General features: G+C 34.2%; 3 protein-coding genes across 3 annotated transcripts in view; 2 read left to right on the forward strand and 1 right to left on the reverse strand.

Annotated features, from left to right (window-relative positions):
* The window catches only part of LOC132615624 (pentatricopeptide repeat-containing protein At3g24000, mitochondrial-like), a 95,414-nt gene that overhangs the window by 13,339 nt on the left and 62,595 nt on the right, over nucleotides 1-19,480 (forward strand). The window lies entirely within an intron of this gene.
* Nucleotides 947-3,281, forward strand: LOC132615073 (thioredoxin H-type 1-like). The gene is made up of 3 exons (XM_060329627.1): nucleotides 947-2,206; nucleotides 2,483-2,605; nucleotides 3,018-3,281. The coding sequence occupies exons 1-3, from the start codon at nucleotides 1,997-1,999 to the stop codon at nucleotides 3,150-3,152; spliced, it is 468 nt and encodes a 155-aa protein (XP_060185610.1). The 5' UTR covers nucleotides 947-1,996; the 3' UTR covers nucleotides 3,153-3,281.
* Nucleotides 3,503-4,910, reverse strand: LOC132612756 (thioredoxin H-type 1-like). The gene is made up of 3 exons (XM_060326850.1): nucleotides 4,438-4,910; nucleotides 4,032-4,154; nucleotides 3,503-3,637 (listed from the first exon to the last, which is right to left on the reverse strand). Exons 1-3 carry the CDS (start codon nucleotides 4,645-4,647, stop codon nucleotides 3,503-3,505), a joined length of 468 nt encoding a protein of 155 aa, XP_060182833.1. The 5' UTR covers nucleotides 4,648-4,910.

Here is a 19,480-nt window from a genome sequence, read left to right on the forward strand (position 1 = left end):
AGTAAAAAAAGTAAAAAAAAAATTCCGGAAAAAAATGAATAATTTTTATGGCCAAACGCCCACTAAATTTGTAGTCAAAGGAGATTCCTTAGCTTGTAAATCGCAGTTTATTCAACTAGAATCAGAGGAACGAATATTAGGCAACTCAAAGAATTAATGAATTCTTTTTGGTTGATTTTTATTTCGAAAATTTTCATTTTAAAATAATTTCTCGCAACCAGTTTTTTCTAAATTTTTAATCTTCTTCCTTTCTATGTAATTTTGCTGCTTCCATCCAAATTTCAAATCAAGTGGGAACTAGAAAAACTTTCCCAACTAAATTCACTCATTTTTTCTCTTAACATTTACAATATATAGGAATATGCTTGTTACTTCTTCTTTTATAGGGTCTCTTTGGAAAGCCACCTGGTAATTGAAATTGGTGTAATTATTAGGATAGTAATTACACAGTTTAGTAATTACTCCGTATACTTATTACGATGACCTATTTGTTTGTCATAAGGTAATAACTGTGTAATTACAAGCGTATTGCTTCGTTTCACAAGTGTAATTGCACAGTTAGATTAATATAAAACTAAAATTTAATTATCCAAGCTTTCGTTTTGCTTGGATAGCAGTAGACTTATTTACAATTGCCTTGTTCTTTTGGTTCTTCTGGTACATTATCCAACATTTCAGAGTATCTTTCGGTATGCGTTTGGACAATATAATTTGGTTGAAATAGGGAAAATGAGTATTTGTTAAGTTTAAGTCAAAGTATATTTGGAAGTTGAAGTTGTATTTGAACATAAATTTCACTCGGAAAATAAGTCCAAGAATCGTGATTGAAAATTTTCCTCAAACAAGTTTTTGGATAATTCGCTACTGTTTCAAATACTTAAAAGTTAGTATCTGCAAATATTTGTAGTTGCAAAATCCAACCTTTTATTATTTGCAAATAGGGTGTGCTTGTCTTTTGTTGTCGAGTTTTTTGTTTTGTCTTTTATTGTTTGTGACACACATGGAACATTTCTTGGCTTGATAGTCTTGCAAATTTATTCAGTTCGAGTGAGTCAAGTACACGCTTAATTCATTTTTTACTGAAAATATATTTTGTTGCAGAATTCATGTTTAAATTACTCCTTGTAGCAGAGAGCTTGGTCTTTTTTTCTTTTTATTTTTTCGTTTGTTTTCTTTTAACGTTCACAGCTATCGAGGAAAAGACTACTATGGAATAGTTATGGGGTATTCGAACTTGGAACATTATTTGCTTGAATTGCGACCTCTCGATCATTAAGCTTAATCTTCCTTTTTTTTTCCTTTTGATGTTTTCTTTGAACAAAATCTAGAGGATTACTTACAAAAATCATAAGTGGATGCCGTGCAAAAGCCCAAAAGGTGACCAATGGAAGGGAAGATCTGGAAAAACCCAAAAGCTTAAGCAAGTATTTGGTTTTCTAATTAGTACTCCCTGGAACTAATTTTCACTTCATTTTATTTGATTTGACAATGCTACAATCCTAATACTTCGTGATGCGTGGGATTCATAAAAGGGGGATAGGGGAGGAGCAGCCGAGCAGGGGTGTTCACGGGTCGGTTTGAATCAGTTTTTGGTTAAATTTAAAACCAAACCAATATAATCGATTATCTCATTATTAAAAACTAAACAAACCAATAAAATAAAAATTTATCAGTTTGGTTCGATTTTACGATTTTTAATCATGCATAAATGTGTATCCTTCTATAACTATATCACAAATAGTCAATCTTCTTTAGTTAAAAAAAAAATAAAAAAATTTAGGTGGTAGATATAAATAAATAAATAAATAAATAAATAAATAAATAAATAATTGCTGGTCAACGGTTTGAGAAGACAAAGTGAGAGAGAAAGAATAAAATTTAAAATTTTGACTCCTCTTCCTGCATTGGAAATATAAGGAGAGAAACCTTGGTGCATTGGAAATGTAAAGTGACACAGAATGGCTACTTTGGTGCATTGGAAACATGACTACTGGCTATGTATTCTTTTTCATTGATGTATGTAATGAAGTTTGAAATAGTTACTTTCCCCATCCTATATAAAGTCTCTTTGTTAGGTTTGGTTATTCATTTTGAATTTTCTGAGTTCCAAAAGTTTGGGAGGATGGCTAGTTCATCTGCCCAGGGACAAGTGATTGGCTGCCACAATAATGAGGAGTGGACGGCGCATATCCAGACTAACAAATTGGTATGGATGCGTTTTGACTTTTGTTTTTTTCGTCAATGACTTTGAGCTTTGACCATGATCATAAATGAAAATAAGAAATTTGAGCCCAAGTCACTATATATCTAGCATAGTTGCTATGCCAGATAGTAGTAATATGGATGGCGCCTAGCTGTTAGAATTGGTTCAGAATGATGCTACCTTTAAAATGCCTCAGATGTTTAGAAATTCTTGGGTGTAAATTTTTTTTTTTTAATTCATCTAACTTATGTAATAAAAGTAATGACAATTTTGGCTCAGGTGGTGGTTGATTTTACTGCTTGCTGGTGCGGCTCTTCCCGTTATATTGCCCCATTTTTTGACGGCATTGCTAAGAAGATGTCGCATGTTATATTCCTCAAGGTTGATATTGATGAACTTACGGTATGTAAAAAACCCAAATTCTTCAATGTATTAATAAGATCCCGAACACGATTGTAGCACTAGAATAGTAATTGCAACACTTCAAGCTAATGAATTACAATGGAAAATACTAAAATAACAAGTAGCTAAGGATAGAGACAAGAATGGGAGATGAGAAGCTAGACTCTAAAGGGGATGAGATGAACAGTCATTTTTTCACAGTACGCATACCCCTCTTTTGCTCCCACCAATCGTTATTTATCAACTTGGATTCCAAACATAGTCACTTAATCCGGTGTTGGGCTGTTTTGCTAATACCGGTCCAGGTCCATTCATAACAACGTACATCTCCAATTTTTTTTTTTTTTTTACCAATGTAATAATCGATATTTTAACTAGTAATTGATAATAAATTGCGTTTCATTTCTCACAGACAGTTGCACAACAATATAAAGTGGAGACAACACCAACGTTTTTGTTCCTTAAAGATGGGAACGAAGTGGATAGGGTTGTTGGTGCCAAGAGAGAGGAGTTGAATGAGACCATAGCGAAACATCTTCCATCTTAATAAGGAGTCTGAAACCTTTGTGTTGGTGCTTTAAGGCTTGTGAAACCTTGTGTTGGTGCTTTAAGGCCTATGAAGCCTTAATCAATGTGTATCTGATGTTTTTATTGCTTTTGTGAAACCTTTATGTTGGAAAAGAGGCCACCCGTAATTGTCTCTTATATAAGCTTTCATTTATTAAGGCTTCACAGGCCTTAAGAGACAATTACGGGTGACCTCTTTTTCAACATAAAGGTTTCACAAAAGCAATAAAAACATCAGATACACATTGATTAAGGCTTCATAGGCCTTAAAGCACCAATACAAGGTTTCACAAGCCTTAAAGCACCAACACAAAGGTTTCAGACTCCTTATTAAGATGGAAAATGTTTCGCTATGGTCTCATTCAACTCCTCTCTCTTGGCACCAACAACCCTATCCACTTCATTCCCATCTTTAAGGAACAAAAACGTTGATGTTGTCTCCACTTTATATTGTTGTGCAACTGTCTGCGAGAAATGTAACGCAATTTATTATCAATTACTAGTTATAACATTGGTAAAAAAAATAAAAATTGGAGATGTACGTTGTTATGAATGGACCTGGACCGGTATTGGCAAAACAACCCAACACCGGATTAAGTGACTATGTTTGGAATCCAAGTTGATAAATAACGATTGGTGGGAGCAAAAGAGGGGTATGCGTACTGTGAAAAAATGACTGTTCATCTCATCTCCTTTAGAGTCTAGCTTCTCATCTCTCATTCTTGTCTCTATCCTTAGCTACTTGTTATTTTAGTATCATTGTACTTCATTAGCTTGAAATGTTGCAATTACTATTCTAGTGCTACAATCGTGTTCGGGATCTTATTAATACATTGAAGAATTTGGGTTTTTTACATACCGTAAGTTCATCAATATCAACCTTGAGGAATATAACATGCGGCATCTTCTTAGCAATGCCATCAAAAAATGGGGCAATATAACGGGAAGAGCTGCACCAGCAAGCAGTAAAATCAACCACCACCTGAGCCAAAATTGTCATTACTTTTATTACATAAGTTAGATGAATTAAAAAAAAAAAAAAAAAAACTTACACCCAAGAATTTCTAAACATCTGAGGCATTTTAAAGGTAGCATCATTCTGTACCAATTCTAACAGCTAGGCGCCATCCATATTACTACTATCTGGCATAGCAACTATGCTAGATATATAGTGACTTGGGCTCAAATTTCTTATTTTCATTTATGATCATGGTCAAAGCTCAAAGTCATTGACGAAAAAAACAAAAGTCAAAACGCATCCATACCAATTTGTTAGTCTGGATATGCGCCGTCCACTCCTCATTATTGTGGCAGCCGATCACTTGTCCCTGGGCAGATGAACTAGCCATCCTCCCAAACTTTTGGAACTCAGAAAATTCAAAATGAATAACCAAACCTAACAAAGAGACTTTATATAGGATGGGGAAAGTAACTATTTCAAACTTCATTACATACATCAATGAAAAAGAATACATAGCCAGTAGTCATGTTTCCAATGCACCAAAGTAGCCATTCTCTGTCACTTTACATTTCCAATGCACCAAGGTTTCTCTCCTTATATTTCCAATGCAGGAAGAGGAGTCAAAATTTTAAATTTTATTCTTTCTCTCTCACTTTGTCTTCTCAAACCGTTGACCAGCAATTATTTATTTATTTATTTATATCTACCACCTAAAAGTTTTTTTTTTTTTAACTATAGAAGATTGACTATTTGTGATATAGTTATAGAAGGATACACATTTATGCATGATTAAAAATCGTAAAATCAAACCAAACTGATAAATTTTTATTTTATTGATTTGTTTAGTTTTTAATAATGAAATAATCGATTATATTGGTTTGGTTTTAAATTTAACCAAAAACTGATTCAAACCGACCCGTGAACACCCCTGCTCGGCTGCTCCTCCCCTATCCCCCTTTTATGAATCCCACGCATCACGAAGTATTAGGATTGTAGCATTGTCAAATCAAATAAAATGAAGTGAAAATTAGTTCCAGGGAGTACTAATTAGAAAACCAAATACTTGCTTAAGCTTTTGGGTTTTTCCAGATCTTCCCTTCCATTGGTCACCTTTTGGGCTTTTGCACGGCATCCACTTATGATTTTTGTAAGTAATCCTCTAGATTTTGTTCAAAGAAAACATCAAAAGGAAAAAAAAAGGAAGATTAAGTTTAATGATCGAGAGGTCGCAATTCAAGCAAATAATGTTCCAAGTTTGAATACCCCATAACTATTCCATAGTAGTCTTTTCCTCGATAGCTGTGAACGTTAAAAGAAAACAAACGAAAAAATAAAAAGAAAAAAAGACCAAGCTCTCTGCTACAAGGAGTAATTTAAACATGAATTCTGCAACAAAATATATTTTCAGTAAAAAATGAATTAAGCGTGTACTTGACTCACTCGAACTGAATAAATTTGCAAGACTATCAAGCCAAGAAATGTTCCTTGTGTGTCACAAACAATAAAAGACAAAACAAAAAACTCGACAACAAAAGACAAGCACACCCTATTTGCAAATAATAGGTTGGATTTTGCAACTACAAATATTTGCAGATAGTTAGCTTTAAGTATTTGAAACAGTAGCGAAATATCCAAAAACTTGTTTGAGGAATATTTTCAATCACGATTCTTCGACTTATTTTCCGAGTGAAATATATGTTCAAATACAACTTCAACTTCCAAATATACTTTGACTTAAACTTAACAAATACTCATTTTCCCTATTTCAACCAAATTGTATTGTCCAAACGCGTACTGAAAGATACTCTAACTGTGTAATTACACTTGTGAAACGAAACAATATGCTTGTAATTACACAGTTATTACCTTATGACAAACAAATAGGTCATCATAATTACTATACGGTGAAATTACTAAGCTGTGTAATTACTATCCTAATAATTACACTAATTTCAATGACCAGGTGGCTTTCCAAAGAGACCCTATAAAAGAAGAAGTAGCAAGCATATTCCTATATATTGTAAATGTTAAGAGAAAAAATGAGTGAATTTAGTTGGGAAAGTTTTTCTAGTTCCCACTTGATTTGAAATTTGGATGGAAGCAGCAAAATTATATAGAAAGGAAGAAAATTACAAATTTAGAAAAAAACTGGTTGCGTGAAATTATTTTAAAATGACATTTTTCGAAATAAAAATCAACCAAAAAGAATTCATTAATTCTTTGAGTTGCCAAATATTCGTCCCTCTGATTCTAGTTGAATAAACTGCGATTTAAGGAATCTTCTTTGACTACAAATTCAGCGGGCGTTTGGCCATAAAAATTATTAACTTTTTTCCGGAGTTGTATTCTGGAATAACAAAAACAAGAAAAAAAAATTAAATTTTTTTCCACTTTTTTACATTACATTTCACCAAAAACTACAATTTCAAAATCTATGGCCAAACACAACTCCAACTCCAACTTCAAAATTTTCAAAAAAAGTGAAAAAGTTTTTGGTATTTATGGCCCGGCACCTTAGTTTTCCTATTTTCTATATAATTTAGTGAATTGGTTTTGGTCTACTTTTATATATTGGAAAAGGGTTAGATTAGCACCTTGTACTTTCACAATAAGCTATATTTGCTCTTCAGTAGTATACTTTTTTCAATATATTTGTCTTTGTCATCCAATATTAAGATCATATTTACCCTTATTCTCTAAAAAAATTATATTTATTCATGCTCCGTTAAATCTTCATGTCCCACCTTACTCCCTCTGTCCTAATTCATGTGACATTTTTCGCTTCTTGGGAGTCAACAAATGATGATGTGATAATCGATAAGATTAACTACTTAATATAATTAGAATGAAAATTTCATTTTATCGATAGAGCACAAGTAGTTAGGACTAGGGGTGGGCGTTCGGTTTTTCGGTTCGGTTTATCAAACTTCGGTTTGGCTATTTCAGGTTCGGTTTTTTGAAGGTGGACACCAAACGCCGAACCAAACTAGTTCGGTTCGGTTCTTTCGGTTTCGGTTTTTTAAAGTTCGGTTCGGTTCATTTTTTTTAATATAATATTAGAAGCGATTCCATTGACACTAATTCATATTCTCAAAAATAATAAAACATAAAACTGATAAATTAAAATCAAAATCAAACAAACAGGATACACAAGAACAAAAAACTATAATCATGACATAGGATTCCAAGGTGTTATATACATACCATAAGAATAATTAAAAAAACACATAAAGGACATACATTAATCCTAAAGAGACATCCTAGTTACCTTTCTTTGTTAAGGATATTTGATTTTTTTCAATTGAAGTGGAAAATTAGGAATACAAATGCAAAAGAGGACCTATTACAATCGTTTTTTTTTTTTTGCTTTAAACTTAATGGGTCTGGACTATTTTAATTTTTTTGGGTAATGTATTAAATTTCGGTGCGCGTTCGGTTTTTCGGTTCGATTTTATCAAACTTCGGTTCGGCTATTTCGGTTTCAATTTTTTGACGATGGACACCAAACACCGAACCAAACTAGTTCAGTTCGGTTCGGTTTGTTGAAGTTTTGGTTCGATTCGGTTCGATTTTTCGGTTTTCGATATTTATGTCCAGCCCTAATTAGGACTAACCCCAAGAGCTGGCAGCAATTAGTTCTCTAAGTTTGCTGGGACTAAATGTGCTCCATTATTTGAAAGATGAAGGATTATTAGTGCTCCACCTCAAATAATAAACTATTTCAAGTGGAACTCCAAATTTAACGGACCGTTTTGGGTCTTTTCTAGATCAAAGTATAGCTAAAAGTATATACAAAGCTAAAAATCAACTAAACTACAGCGAGGGAAGCTAGCGAGGCTTGAACTTGCGATGTTCACAAAATATTGAACTCCCTCAACCACTTAACCAAGTCTCTCGACTGTGTCAAGAGGGTTCATTATAAACTATATAATCGTAGAACCCGAAATTTTATCTCACACATACTGTGTAAAGAAGAAAATGACAAAACGGCTGGCCTAATGCTCTGCCAATTATAACTAACTTACGCGGACTGAAAGAGCTAGTAGACATTTGAATTCAGGGTGCAAAGTGCAATTCCTGAAAGTTATTCTAAAACTAAAGTGGGACCTAATAGTGTTTCCCATTCTTTCTAATTAACTAGCCTAACGCCCATTGGATTCCTTTCAAAGTTGCAGGTATAACCTCCCCAAACTGCCCTCATATCAAGAGGGCCGGGGGGTGGGGTGGTGTGGCGGGGGGGAGGGGATTGCAAAATCCTTTTTACTGCCCCATTTTAGGTGATATCTTTCGAATTTTGAAAGTCAAAATATTTTTTTTTAAACCTTGATTCCTTTTATGTCTTTTAAAAAATTCGAATTATTAATTCTTGTGGCTTATAAAGTTTTCAAATATATAAACTTTATTATAAAAATCTTAATGACTGTCTTAATTCATGATCAAACTTAAGAAATTTGACTATCAAGATCCGAATTATGCCACATAAATTAAGATGGGGGAAGAGTAATAATAATAGATAGACAAAGTCTATGCATTGATAGAAGAAATGTATCTTTTTTTGGCTTAAAGGGTGATAATTGAGAGATGGCTGGTTTTTCAATGCAACGTGATCAATTCTGCATGTTTGCCTATTCCCAAAGTTGTTGGTATGGATGGAGGTTGGGACTATACATAAACAAACCAGTCCCATTACTTTAAATGAAGAAGCTGCAGAGATTCCTATATATTGTAAATGGTAAGAGAAAGAATGAGTGAATTTAGTTGGGAAAATTTTTCTGGTTCGCACTTGATTTGAGATGTGGATGGAAGCAGCAAAACTTCACAAAAGGAAGAAGATTAAAATTTAGAAAAAAATGGCTGCAAGAAATTATTTTAAAAAGGCAATTTTTGAAATAAAATCAACCAAAATGAATTCATTAACTCTTTGAGTTGTCTAATATTCGTCCCTCGGATTCTAGTTGAATAAATTGGGAGTTACAAGCTAAGGAATCTCCTTTGACTACAAATTTAGTTTCCCAATTTAATTCTTTATAATTAGGGCCCGTTTGGCCATGATTTTTTTTTCACTTTTTCCGGAGAACGTTTTCAGTTTATTTGAAAATTAATGTTTGGCCACGGAAATTTCAAATACAACTTCAAGTTGTATTTGAAATTTGAAAAACACAAAAAAACTTATTTTTACTTTTTTCACTTTCAATACATTCAAACAACTAAATTTTCTTTGCAAAAACTATAACCAAACACAACTCCAAATCCAAAATACCAAATAAAGTGAAAAATATTTGGTTTTCATGCCAAATGCCTACATAGTGAATAGGTTTTGGTCTACTTTTTTTATATTAGAAAAGGGTCAGAATCACCCTTATGCTCTCACAAAAAATCTCTATTTCTCCGTGGTACATGTCATCCACCCAGTGGCGGACCCAGGATTTAAGGATCGTGGGTTCCTCATTTTAATGTTATCATTAACCAAAATGGTAAAATGCTAAGGAAGGGTTCGAACACAAGTCCTAGTCGCACAAACCTTTATGGTTCCGACCTGGAAACTAAAACACCCAACTATGTTATTGATTTTCATGGTGCTTTTTTTATATTATACCAAATTTTATATATTTCTTATATAACTATACCTAATCTACGTCGGGTTTAATGGGTGCTGGAGCACCACCAAAATGCATATAGGTCCGCCCCTGCATCCACCGTTAGGGTGATATTTTCCCTTGTACTCGAAAAAAATCATACTCCTGTGGATCAAAAAAAGAGTCCAATTAGTCATTTGCACACCCCTTAAGAAACTACTCACTTCAAGAAAAAAAATATATAAATTAACTAAACTACCCCTAATTAAATAGGCTTTTGGATTTGATCGCATAACACTTAATAGGGGCAAATCTGAAAAGATAAGGTTAATTGTTTCTTGATTTAATAAGTGGACACTTTTTTTGATAAAAAAAAAAGGTTAAGCGGACACTTTTTTTTATCCGGAGGGAATTTTTTTATCTATGCTCCATTAAATCCTCATGTCCTACCTTACTCCATCTGTCCCAATCTATGTGATACTTTTTGCTTTTCGTGTGTTAAACGAGTTTTTCTTTAATTTTTTTAATCCTATTTTATTATTGCATGATCTACTCCGGTATCATCCTTAATCAGCACTGTGGCTCCTTTACTTCTACTTTTCCTCCTCTTTTGCTGCCTTCCAGTTCCAGACATATTTTTGCAATTGGTTTTGCTATAGAGGAAGAATATAAATGGAAGTGGAAGAACCCTAAGGCCTATAAACAGAGGGTTAACCAAGAATAGGGAAAGGGGAGTTTCAAAATCCTACTCCCGCTGCCCCATTTTGTGTGAAGTCTTTCGGATTTTGAGAGTCAATCGAATTTTTCTTTGATTTCTTATGTCTTTTAAAAAATTTAAATTATTAATTTTTGTGACTTATAGAGTTTTCAATATATAAATTTTATTTTAAAAAACTTATTGATTCTTTGTCTAAATTTATGATCAAAATTAAAATTGACTATCCAGATTCAAATTATGCCACAAAAATTGAGATGGAGGAAATAGTAGTAATAATAGATAGACAAAATGCATTGGTAGAAGAATGTTTTTTTTTTTTTAAGGGTCAAATAATTGAGAGATGGATAATTCTCAATGCAACATGATCAATACTGTACGTTTGCTTATTCCCAAAAGTTCTTGGTGTGGATGGAGGTTGGAAAAAGTTTTTCTGGTTCCCACTTGATTTGAATTTTGGATGGAAGCAATAAAATGACATAAAAAGGAAGAAATAAAAATTTAGAAAAAGCTGGCCGCAAGAAAGTAGTACATGTCGTAGTGTTATCTTTTATCGTAGTATTAAAGTTACAAGACATAGTGTTTTACAAGCCATAGTGTTTTACACCGAGGTGTCGTTTGGTAGCTGGACAAGAGATAAGTTATTCATGTATTAATTTATATATTAATTCATACCACGTTTGATAGCTAGTAAAGAGACACCTTATTCATGTATTAATTTTTGCATACTTATACCACATTTGATAGCTAGTAAGGAAGTTATCCATGTATAAAATTAGTGCAACGTTTGATTTGCAATGTAGAACTTGCATAACCAGTACATTTATAAGTTATGACGGAACCTATGTATTATTTTATGCGGGGTAGAAGATGGAATAACTAATACATAATTAAAAAGTTGAAATGACAGTATTACCCTTATCATTCCCTACTTAAATACTTTTCTTTTCTAAACAAATATTTTTATATAATATTTTACTGTAATATTTTAATTTTAAAAAGTATATAATATTTATTAACTCTTAATATAACAAACCTACGTCTAAAGAAATAATTTATGCATAACTAAACTCTGTATTACTAATGCTAGCATAACTAGTACGTGTATAACTAATACCTTAATTACTAATAACTGCATAATTCTAACTGTTTGAGAATTATCAATTGTTTTAAACTGTTATAATAATTTAGGTTATAATATTTGAGGTTATATGTTTGTAAATTGTACATCTTATTTTACTTAGATTAAACTCTCATCGATTTATAAAGTTGCAAATCTTTTTCCTCATCTTTGGTATACATGAGGTTAGGTTAATTTATTTTTATTTATTTATCCATTATTGTTATTTTTATTTATTTATTTATCTATTATTGTTTTTATTTTAGTTTTATTTTATGTATGGTGTTTCAAAATTGTGACATTAATTGTTATTATCTAATTATACGAGTAAAAACTTAAAAATTTAAATTGACCTAGATGAAAATTAACAGTCTTGTAAGTAATTAAAACTTGATATACTTTGTTTCTATATTGTTATTTTTTACCTTTGTGACTAGCCTGAGCCTTGATGTACACGAATGCAAGAATATATACTATAATTTATACAGTAGAAAATGATGTGGTTTTCTCTAAATATATATTTATTTTAAAATAGAATATCATTTAAAAATGATATTTTCGGGGATATTATGGGAATACAAAAAAAAAATACGATCATTCCTATTCTCGACCTTCATATTTGCTATTTCGGTGTTTATTGGAACCCGCTTGATCAAAATCCTGGTCCGCCACCGGTAGCTTTGGATTCTCCAAAAAATAAAGCGGAAAGAGAGATTTGAATCAAACGATTAACGTTGGATATTTATTTATTAGCGAAACGTACAGTATCACCCAAAAGGTAAAAACATTTAATTTATTGGCGCTTTCACAATACTGGTGGGCAAGTAATATACATTTTATAAGTAACATTTGTTGGTAGTTACGCTTGTTTTTGGGATTGGCCTCTTTTATAAGACATTAATAAATATATATAAATTATTGTATGAAAAGATCCTCAACTTGTGTGAAAATATCTTCAATGAAAAATTGAAGGATTTTCTCAACTTGTTTATTAAATGCAATTAACAATTTTGTTCTGTTACTCGCATCAACCACTTCAAAAGACAAAGCACATTTGTAATCAATAGGACAAGAAATTAAAACTATAAATACTTTAATAACGAAACGTCACTTTCTACAAATATCTTTTATTCATACCTAACTTTAATATAATGGGGGTAGGAGTGCGCCCGAGTTGCTTTTTAAATGTGGCAACCCTACGCAACTCACACCTTGGAATGTCAATGGTACGGTTCGTTCGATTATTTTATAAAATTTGTATCATATCAATTCGATTATTTTATTTTATATAACCAATATTAGAGTTTTCAAAACCGTCCATTATCTCTGTTTCTTTTCGATATCAGTACGGTTTGGTTAATTTTCGGTATTTTTTTAAGAAAAGTCATATAAAAGTCACAAGATAGAAGTTAGACGCGATACCATGCATACTTCTATTTGAACTTTGGGAAAAACTCTCAAGACATTTTATTATCAAAAAATGATAAATCAAGAAAACATGTAACATGACAAAAATAGAGATTCATTCCGCTATTTTACAATATTAAATAAAGACAAAAGATTTAGATCACACGAGATGGAAGTAATCAATCAAGATGGGGCGCAAGAACCGAGTCTACTAAGATTAAGTATTTAATAAAAAAAATCATATGAGAGGAAAGATATCTAATACCTTATTGCTTGTTATTCAAGATCGTTTGGAATACCTGTAGCTTAAAGGTTACTACTCGAGGTGCTAGAGCTAATTTAGTTTGAATAGGAGTAGCATAATAGGTTTCGAAATTAGGACGTTGGGCGTTAATTACATGTTGCTGACTTGTAGTTATTTCCATCACCCTAGGCCCAAGGTGAAAATTTTAATGTTTCATTATTCTTAAACTTAACATATAGAATAAATTTTACGCATATAAATTTATTCGGTACGGTTTGATATTTTTTACGGTTTATTTTATAAAATTAAAAACCTACTCAATTATTCGGTATGGTTGAAAATTTCTATAAACCGTCGGTTTTACTAAGAAAATCTTTCGATAGGTTAAGTCGGTTTTTTCAAAAACCATTGACACCCATACATTACACAATCTTGCTGACTGGTCAATGTTTCTTAACAAGATCATCGGAACACCGACCGTTAAAGTGAGAGTATGATTTGGAACTCTGAAACATTTAATATTATTTAAGAATTCTGGTGTATGTACATGTTCCAATGCTGAATAAGTATGATCGGAGTTGCAGATTGTATCGGAACTCAAATATGATTTCTCAGGACTATGATTGAGGGAAATCATATATTCATTGATTGATTCCACCATATCAGGAGTTGGAGCGAAAATGGTCTTTGTTGGCGGTATCATATATCATTGCAACGACTAATGAAATCAGGATATTTAATAGATGATAAATAAAAATCAATATAAGTAATCTACAAAATCAATGTTGACACCTAATTTTTGACCTCCAATAATTTATTTTAATTACACATAGTTCCTGGATCTAGTGAAATATGTATTTTATGAGCCAAAATGGTTTTTACAAAATCATTTCGATAATATTTTGTCATTTTATTTGACAAAATGAGTGCAAATATGTACTGTAAGTCATTTAAAATATTTTGCATATTAATAGTAAAGTACTTGTCAAAGTTAATCAAAAAATAGTTCAAAAACAATTGTTCAATTAATTATTTAAATTATCAAGTGTCAAATTGACAAATATTTTACTCCGTTTAACGCAAGAAATTTGATTAATTAAGTAAATAATCATTTTACCTCTCTCTTCGATCAGCATGCCTGAAAATGGCAAAGGTCCAGGGTGCGACATGCCCTCACAGTCTTTGGTGTGCCGATTTCGGGCAACGCAATTATTGCTTTGCTCTCTCTCCACCACATCTCAACCAAACATGATATTATCTTCCCCCTTTTCTTTGCTTTTCTGCATTTTATGGTCAAAGGAGTACAAATACCTTAATGGGATTTGTCTCGACTCATTCAAATCCTGTAATCCTCATTTGTTCATGAAGAACCAGCTGGATCGATTCATTTTGAGTCCAATTTGAACCTTCGCACATTGTTTAGCTTAAATCTTAGCCGTTGATGCTTCAATTGATGAATTTGTTCCCAAAAATGCAATAGTCCCACATCGAGTTTGGGTTAGGGTTTCAGATTTTTGAGGTGCTATATAAAGAACCCTTAATTCACACTTTACTGTTACATCTCGCCCTTCGAGAAGCTAAGTACGTTACGTATTCCTCGATGTAAGCTCGAAAAGGCCATGGAACTCTCAAGAGGTTAAAGAATACTTTTAACAAGTGTTAAACATGTATCCAAAGGCTATGAGACCAAGCAACTCGAAGAAACTAAGTTTGTCAAAATTTAGGGAAGATTTGGTAGAATTCTGGACAAAAATTTTAGTCCAAATTTGGAGAGGTATATCTCCTAGTATATAAGGAGTTATGGAATACATAACCTATCCAAGTTAAAGTTCATTGAATCTAGTTTCCAACGCAATAAACCGTTTGTCTATACGACATCAGACTAGGAAGTTATGGGCGTTTCAAGACAGACTGCTAGAAGGCTTGCAAACCTTCAAAGGGCTCACAATCGCGAAGGCCAATTATTGAGGCTGTGGAAACCGACCTTGTGACTTACATAAGCTTCCAAATCTCAGTTTTCCTCATTCTTCTACTCATTTTAACATCCCTAAAGACCCTAGAATCATTTCCAAATATTTCTCATCAACTTCACCAACAATTAGAAAGGGATTTGCATGGACTAGCTCGGGAAGGCTCGGAATTGAGGTATAGTCTTGATATTCGTGCACGGGAAGAACCGAGGGTAATTGAATAATGAAATCCACACTTTCAAGGATTCCCTAAAGTCTATTAAGGTAAGATCCTCCCTCTATAACTATGGAATTGAGTTAATCCGAAGTTATATTCGCTAGATTATCGCGTAGTGCCGAATTGGATGAAAGATGAAACAAGTCTTGTATGAAATACCATATTGAAGTAATAAGAATGTTGGTTATATTTTATTGTTGTATATGTTGAATTGGGGTGTTGTTATGACTTGGGAAACGTAGAATAGACCAAGAAAATGCTGCCCGAATTCCTATAACCCCAAATTAGTCTCAAAGATACACCACCTATGAGTTGGTATACAAACAATTAAGGACTAACTAAGATCGTATATCACCATGTAGGGGCAAGGGACGAACGGGCTTCGGAATAAGAAATTCCTTAAAGTAGCGGCTCGACGAATTAAGGTATGTAAGGTGTTCGTTTCCCTCTTTCTTTGGCACGAATCCAACTAGAACATGAACACAAGCGTTCCATAACAATTCAATTCAATCCAATCATACATCAATTCTTAAAGATGTTCTTCATTGGATTACTTACTTATTTCCTAATTAGTGTATTGTACTTCTTCAATGATTCTTGAAGTATTATCATGTTAATCATCATTAAGTTATTTCTTTGGATTCGATATGAATTTCATAATTCACTCGGAGGTTATCGACCTTATGTCACTCCGAAGGCCCGATGTTAGTTCATTAGCTCCTCATGCATTATATATATATATATATATATATATATATATATATATATATATATATATATATGTATGTATTGCACTATTGTACTACACCGCGCCGCGCTATAGTCGGTTGGGCAAACATGTAGATGTGCATACCACTACAGTAGGCATGCTATTATGTACCCCAGACGTAGGATGACGATGATATTATGATGATGTACTATATGTATATACTTGCATATGCTTTTTTTTTTTAAAACTCATGCATTGCATATTGATTGTCCTCCGATGGCTCAGGTTACTTCTATCCTTCTATATTTACATCTTACTTATGTTATTGTTTCTTGCCTTACATACTCAGTACTTTGATCCGTAGCAGAGAACCACAACCACAGTAGGACTTCCAACTTTAGCGGGTGTCCGCAAGTGCCCCAACTCCGGGCTTACTATCTTTTGGTATACTTATGTTATCATGATATATATTCATATGCTATGGGTATGTCGGGGCCTTATATCGCCTTTACGCTTTTGTATGCACATTCTTAGAGACTCATAGACACAATGAGGTATGTAAATGTTATTTCTGGCCTTGTCGGCCTTGTTTTGGTTTTGATATTCTCCTGATAGCCTTGCTGGATTTATGACACTCATGATGTTGTAGCGGCCTTGTCAGCTATATATATATGTATATATACATATATATGTCTATATATATATGTTGGATTATTGCATATTTCTTTATTTGGGCCTTTTCTATATATATATATATATATATATATATATATATATATATATGTTGGATTATTGCATATTTCTTTATTTGGGCCTTTTCTGCTTGCAGTTGTCCGTCTAGTCATGTTTGAGTCATATTATATAATAACCATGGTAACTTTTATGCCAGGTGGTATCCGGCCTATAGGTCGGTGCCCGTCATGCTCCTCGACGGGGTGTGACAAACTTGGTATCAATGTAGGTCAGTCTTAGGGATGTCTATGAGCCATGTCTAGTAAAGTCCTAGTTATCGGTATGTCGTGCACCATATCTATAGCCAGAAGGCTACAGGGCATTTAGGAAGACATTTTTCTTCATGATCTAGATAGTGCGATAGAGCCAAGTTAAGAATGCAATTATCTAATCTCTCCCTGTTTAATTTTCAGCGCTGCCTCGGAGAAAGAAAAAAGTCAGCAAAATACTAGGCACTACTGGTGAAGGTAGTAATCGAGTATCCCCGACTAAGTCAAGACATAGCGAGGCTTAGAGCGCCACTCCCTCACAGGCCATCCCTATTTCTCCAGTTGCAGAAAAGCATGGAAGAGTTCCAGTTCCTCCGACTCTTCCTTTGCTACTCTAGATCAGGACTTGCGAGATGCAGTCCAGTTATTGACTAGGTTGGTAGCCGCTCAGACTCAGCAGTAGGCTGGCCTCCCAGATGAGGCCGCCAGTTCCCGCGTTCGTGATTTTCTTAATTTGGATCCTCCGGTCTTCACGGGGTCAAACTCGAAGGTGAATCCCTAGGACTTTATAGATCAGATAGGCCGTGCTTTGAGGGTAATGCATGTCTCTGATACAGAATCAATAGAGTTAGCTTCTTATAGATTATGGGATGTGGCGGAAGTATAGTACGAACTTAGCTACAATTGAAAGGGCAGAATGCACCTCCAGTAGTATGGTCTGAGTTTGCCAAGGCTCTCTTAGCTCATTATTTACTGGCCGAGATTCGCAGGGCCAGAGTAGATGAGTTCTTATCGATATGCTAGAATAATATAAGTGCTCGAGAATATAGTTTGAAGTTTAACTCTTTGGCCAGCTATGCCCCTATGATTGTTGCTGAAATGGAAGATAAGGTTCATCATTTTGTAATGAGGCTTAGGCCCTATTTGATAGATGAATGTATGGCGGCCTAACTTCAAGATGGTATGGATATTGCTCATATTCAGGCATATGCTCAGAATTTGGAGGATCGTAAGCATCAGCAGCAGGCCGAACAAGATATGGACAGAGGTCGTCATATGCGGGCAAGTTCCGCAGTTTATTATACTGATTGTTAGGGAGGTTATAGGCCTCATTCTTCCAGACATTCAGCCTCTTCAGTAGTGAGTGCACCTTTTCGGTTTCAGGGGCAGCATTATGATCGATCCACTTATTCTAGAACTGGTTAGAGTTCGAGGGCACCAACTTCTCTTTACAGGGAGAGTCTAGTCAGACAAGGCCTCCATTGCCTCGTTGTGACCACTATGTTAAGGGCCACTCTGGTAAGTGTCGCCAAGGTATAGGTGTGTGCTATACTTGTGGGCAACCTAGTCATGTTATGCGGGACTGTCTGTCTCGCCGTAGATGTGGCCCGGCTCAGCCGACAGGTTCGGTCGGAAGCTCTTCAGCTTCTGTTCGCCCTCCTGGGAAAGGCTCTTCTTCAGCCCGAGCAGGTAGAGTTAGGGGCAGAGGTCAGGCATCTGGTTCAGGTAGCAGTCAGAATCATATTTATGCACTCACAGGGTGGCAGGATCTTGAGCCATCCCTAAATGTTGTGATAGGTATTTTATCCATTTGTTCTCACGATATTTATGCATTGATGGATCCAGGCTCCACACTATCTTATATCACTCCATATGCTGCTGATAGGTTTGGTATTAATCCACAATCTTTGTCCAAGCCTTTCTTAGTTTCTACCCCAGTTCGGGAGCCTGTTATGGCAAGACGAATTTATCGTAAGTGTGTGGTACGGTATGTGGCCGCGAAACTCTTGCTGATTTAGTAGAATTAGAAATGGTGGACTTTGATGCTATTATGGGTATGGATTGGCTAGCTTCTTGCTATGCCGATGTTGAATGTTGGTCTAAAACTGTGAAGTTTCAGTTTCCTGGCGAACCAATTCTTAAATGGAAGGGCAATACTCTAGCACCAAATGGGTAGGTTTATTTCCTACCTTAAGGCACGGAAAATGATCTCCAAAGGATATATTTATCATTTTGTCTGAGTTAGGATCACTGAAGCCAAAACACCAGCTTTACAGTCTGTTCCCGTAGTTAATGAAATTCAAGATGTATTCCCCGATGAATTACCAGGTCTTTCTCCCGAAAGAGAAATTGAATTTGCGATTGATGTATATCCAGTCACTTATCCCATCTCTATTCCTCCCTATCATATGTCCCCTACTGAATTACAAGAATTGAAGGTGTAATTGCAGGATTGCTAAATGAGGGCTTTATTAGGCCCAACATTTCTTCGTGGGGTGCAACGGTGTTATTTGTGCGCAAGAAGGATGGAACACTAAGAATGTGTATTGACTACAGGAAACTAAATAAGGCGACTATCAAGAATAACTATCCATTGTCCAGAATTGATTATTTGTTTGATCAGTTGTAGGGTGCCAAATGTTTCTCGAAGATTGGCTTAAGGTCAGG

The sequence above is a fragment of the Lycium barbarum genome, chromosome 10 (genome assembly GCF_019175385.1).
Source record: "Lycium barbarum isolate Lr01 chromosome 10, ASM1917538v2, whole genome shotgun sequence".
NCBI lineage: Eukaryota > Viridiplantae > Streptophyta > Magnoliopsida > Solanales > Solanaceae > Lycium > Lycium barbarum.

What these genes read in the sequence shown, in the direction of transcription:
- LOC132615073 (XM_060329627.1), top strand. Translation starts at nt 1,997, where the DNA reads ATGTATTCTTTTTCATTGATGTATGTAATGAAGTTTGAAATAGTTACT. An exon ending in ATATCCAGACTAACAAATTG is followed by an intron (nt 2,207 to 2,482) that starts GTATGGATGCGT and finishes ATTTTGGCTCAG; the next exon opens with GTGGTGGTTGATTTTACTGC. An exon ending in TTGATATTGATGAACTTACG is followed by an intron (nt 2,606 to 3,017) that starts GTATGTAAAAAA and finishes CATTTCTCACAG; the next exon opens with ACAGTTGCACAACAATATAA.
- LOC132612756 (XM_060326850.1), bottom strand. Translation starts at nt 4,647, where the DNA reads ATGTATTCTTTTTCATTGATGTATGTAATGAAGTTTGAAATAGTTACT. An exon ending in ATATCCAGACTAACAAATTG is followed by an intron (nt 4,155 to 4,437) that starts GTATGGATGCGT and finishes ATTTTGGCTCAG; the next exon opens with GTGGTGGTTGATTTTACTGC. An exon ending in TTGATATTGATGAACTTACG is followed by an intron (nt 3,638 to 4,031) that starts GTATGTAAAAAA and finishes CATTTCTCGCAG; the next exon opens with ACAGTTGCACAACAATATAA.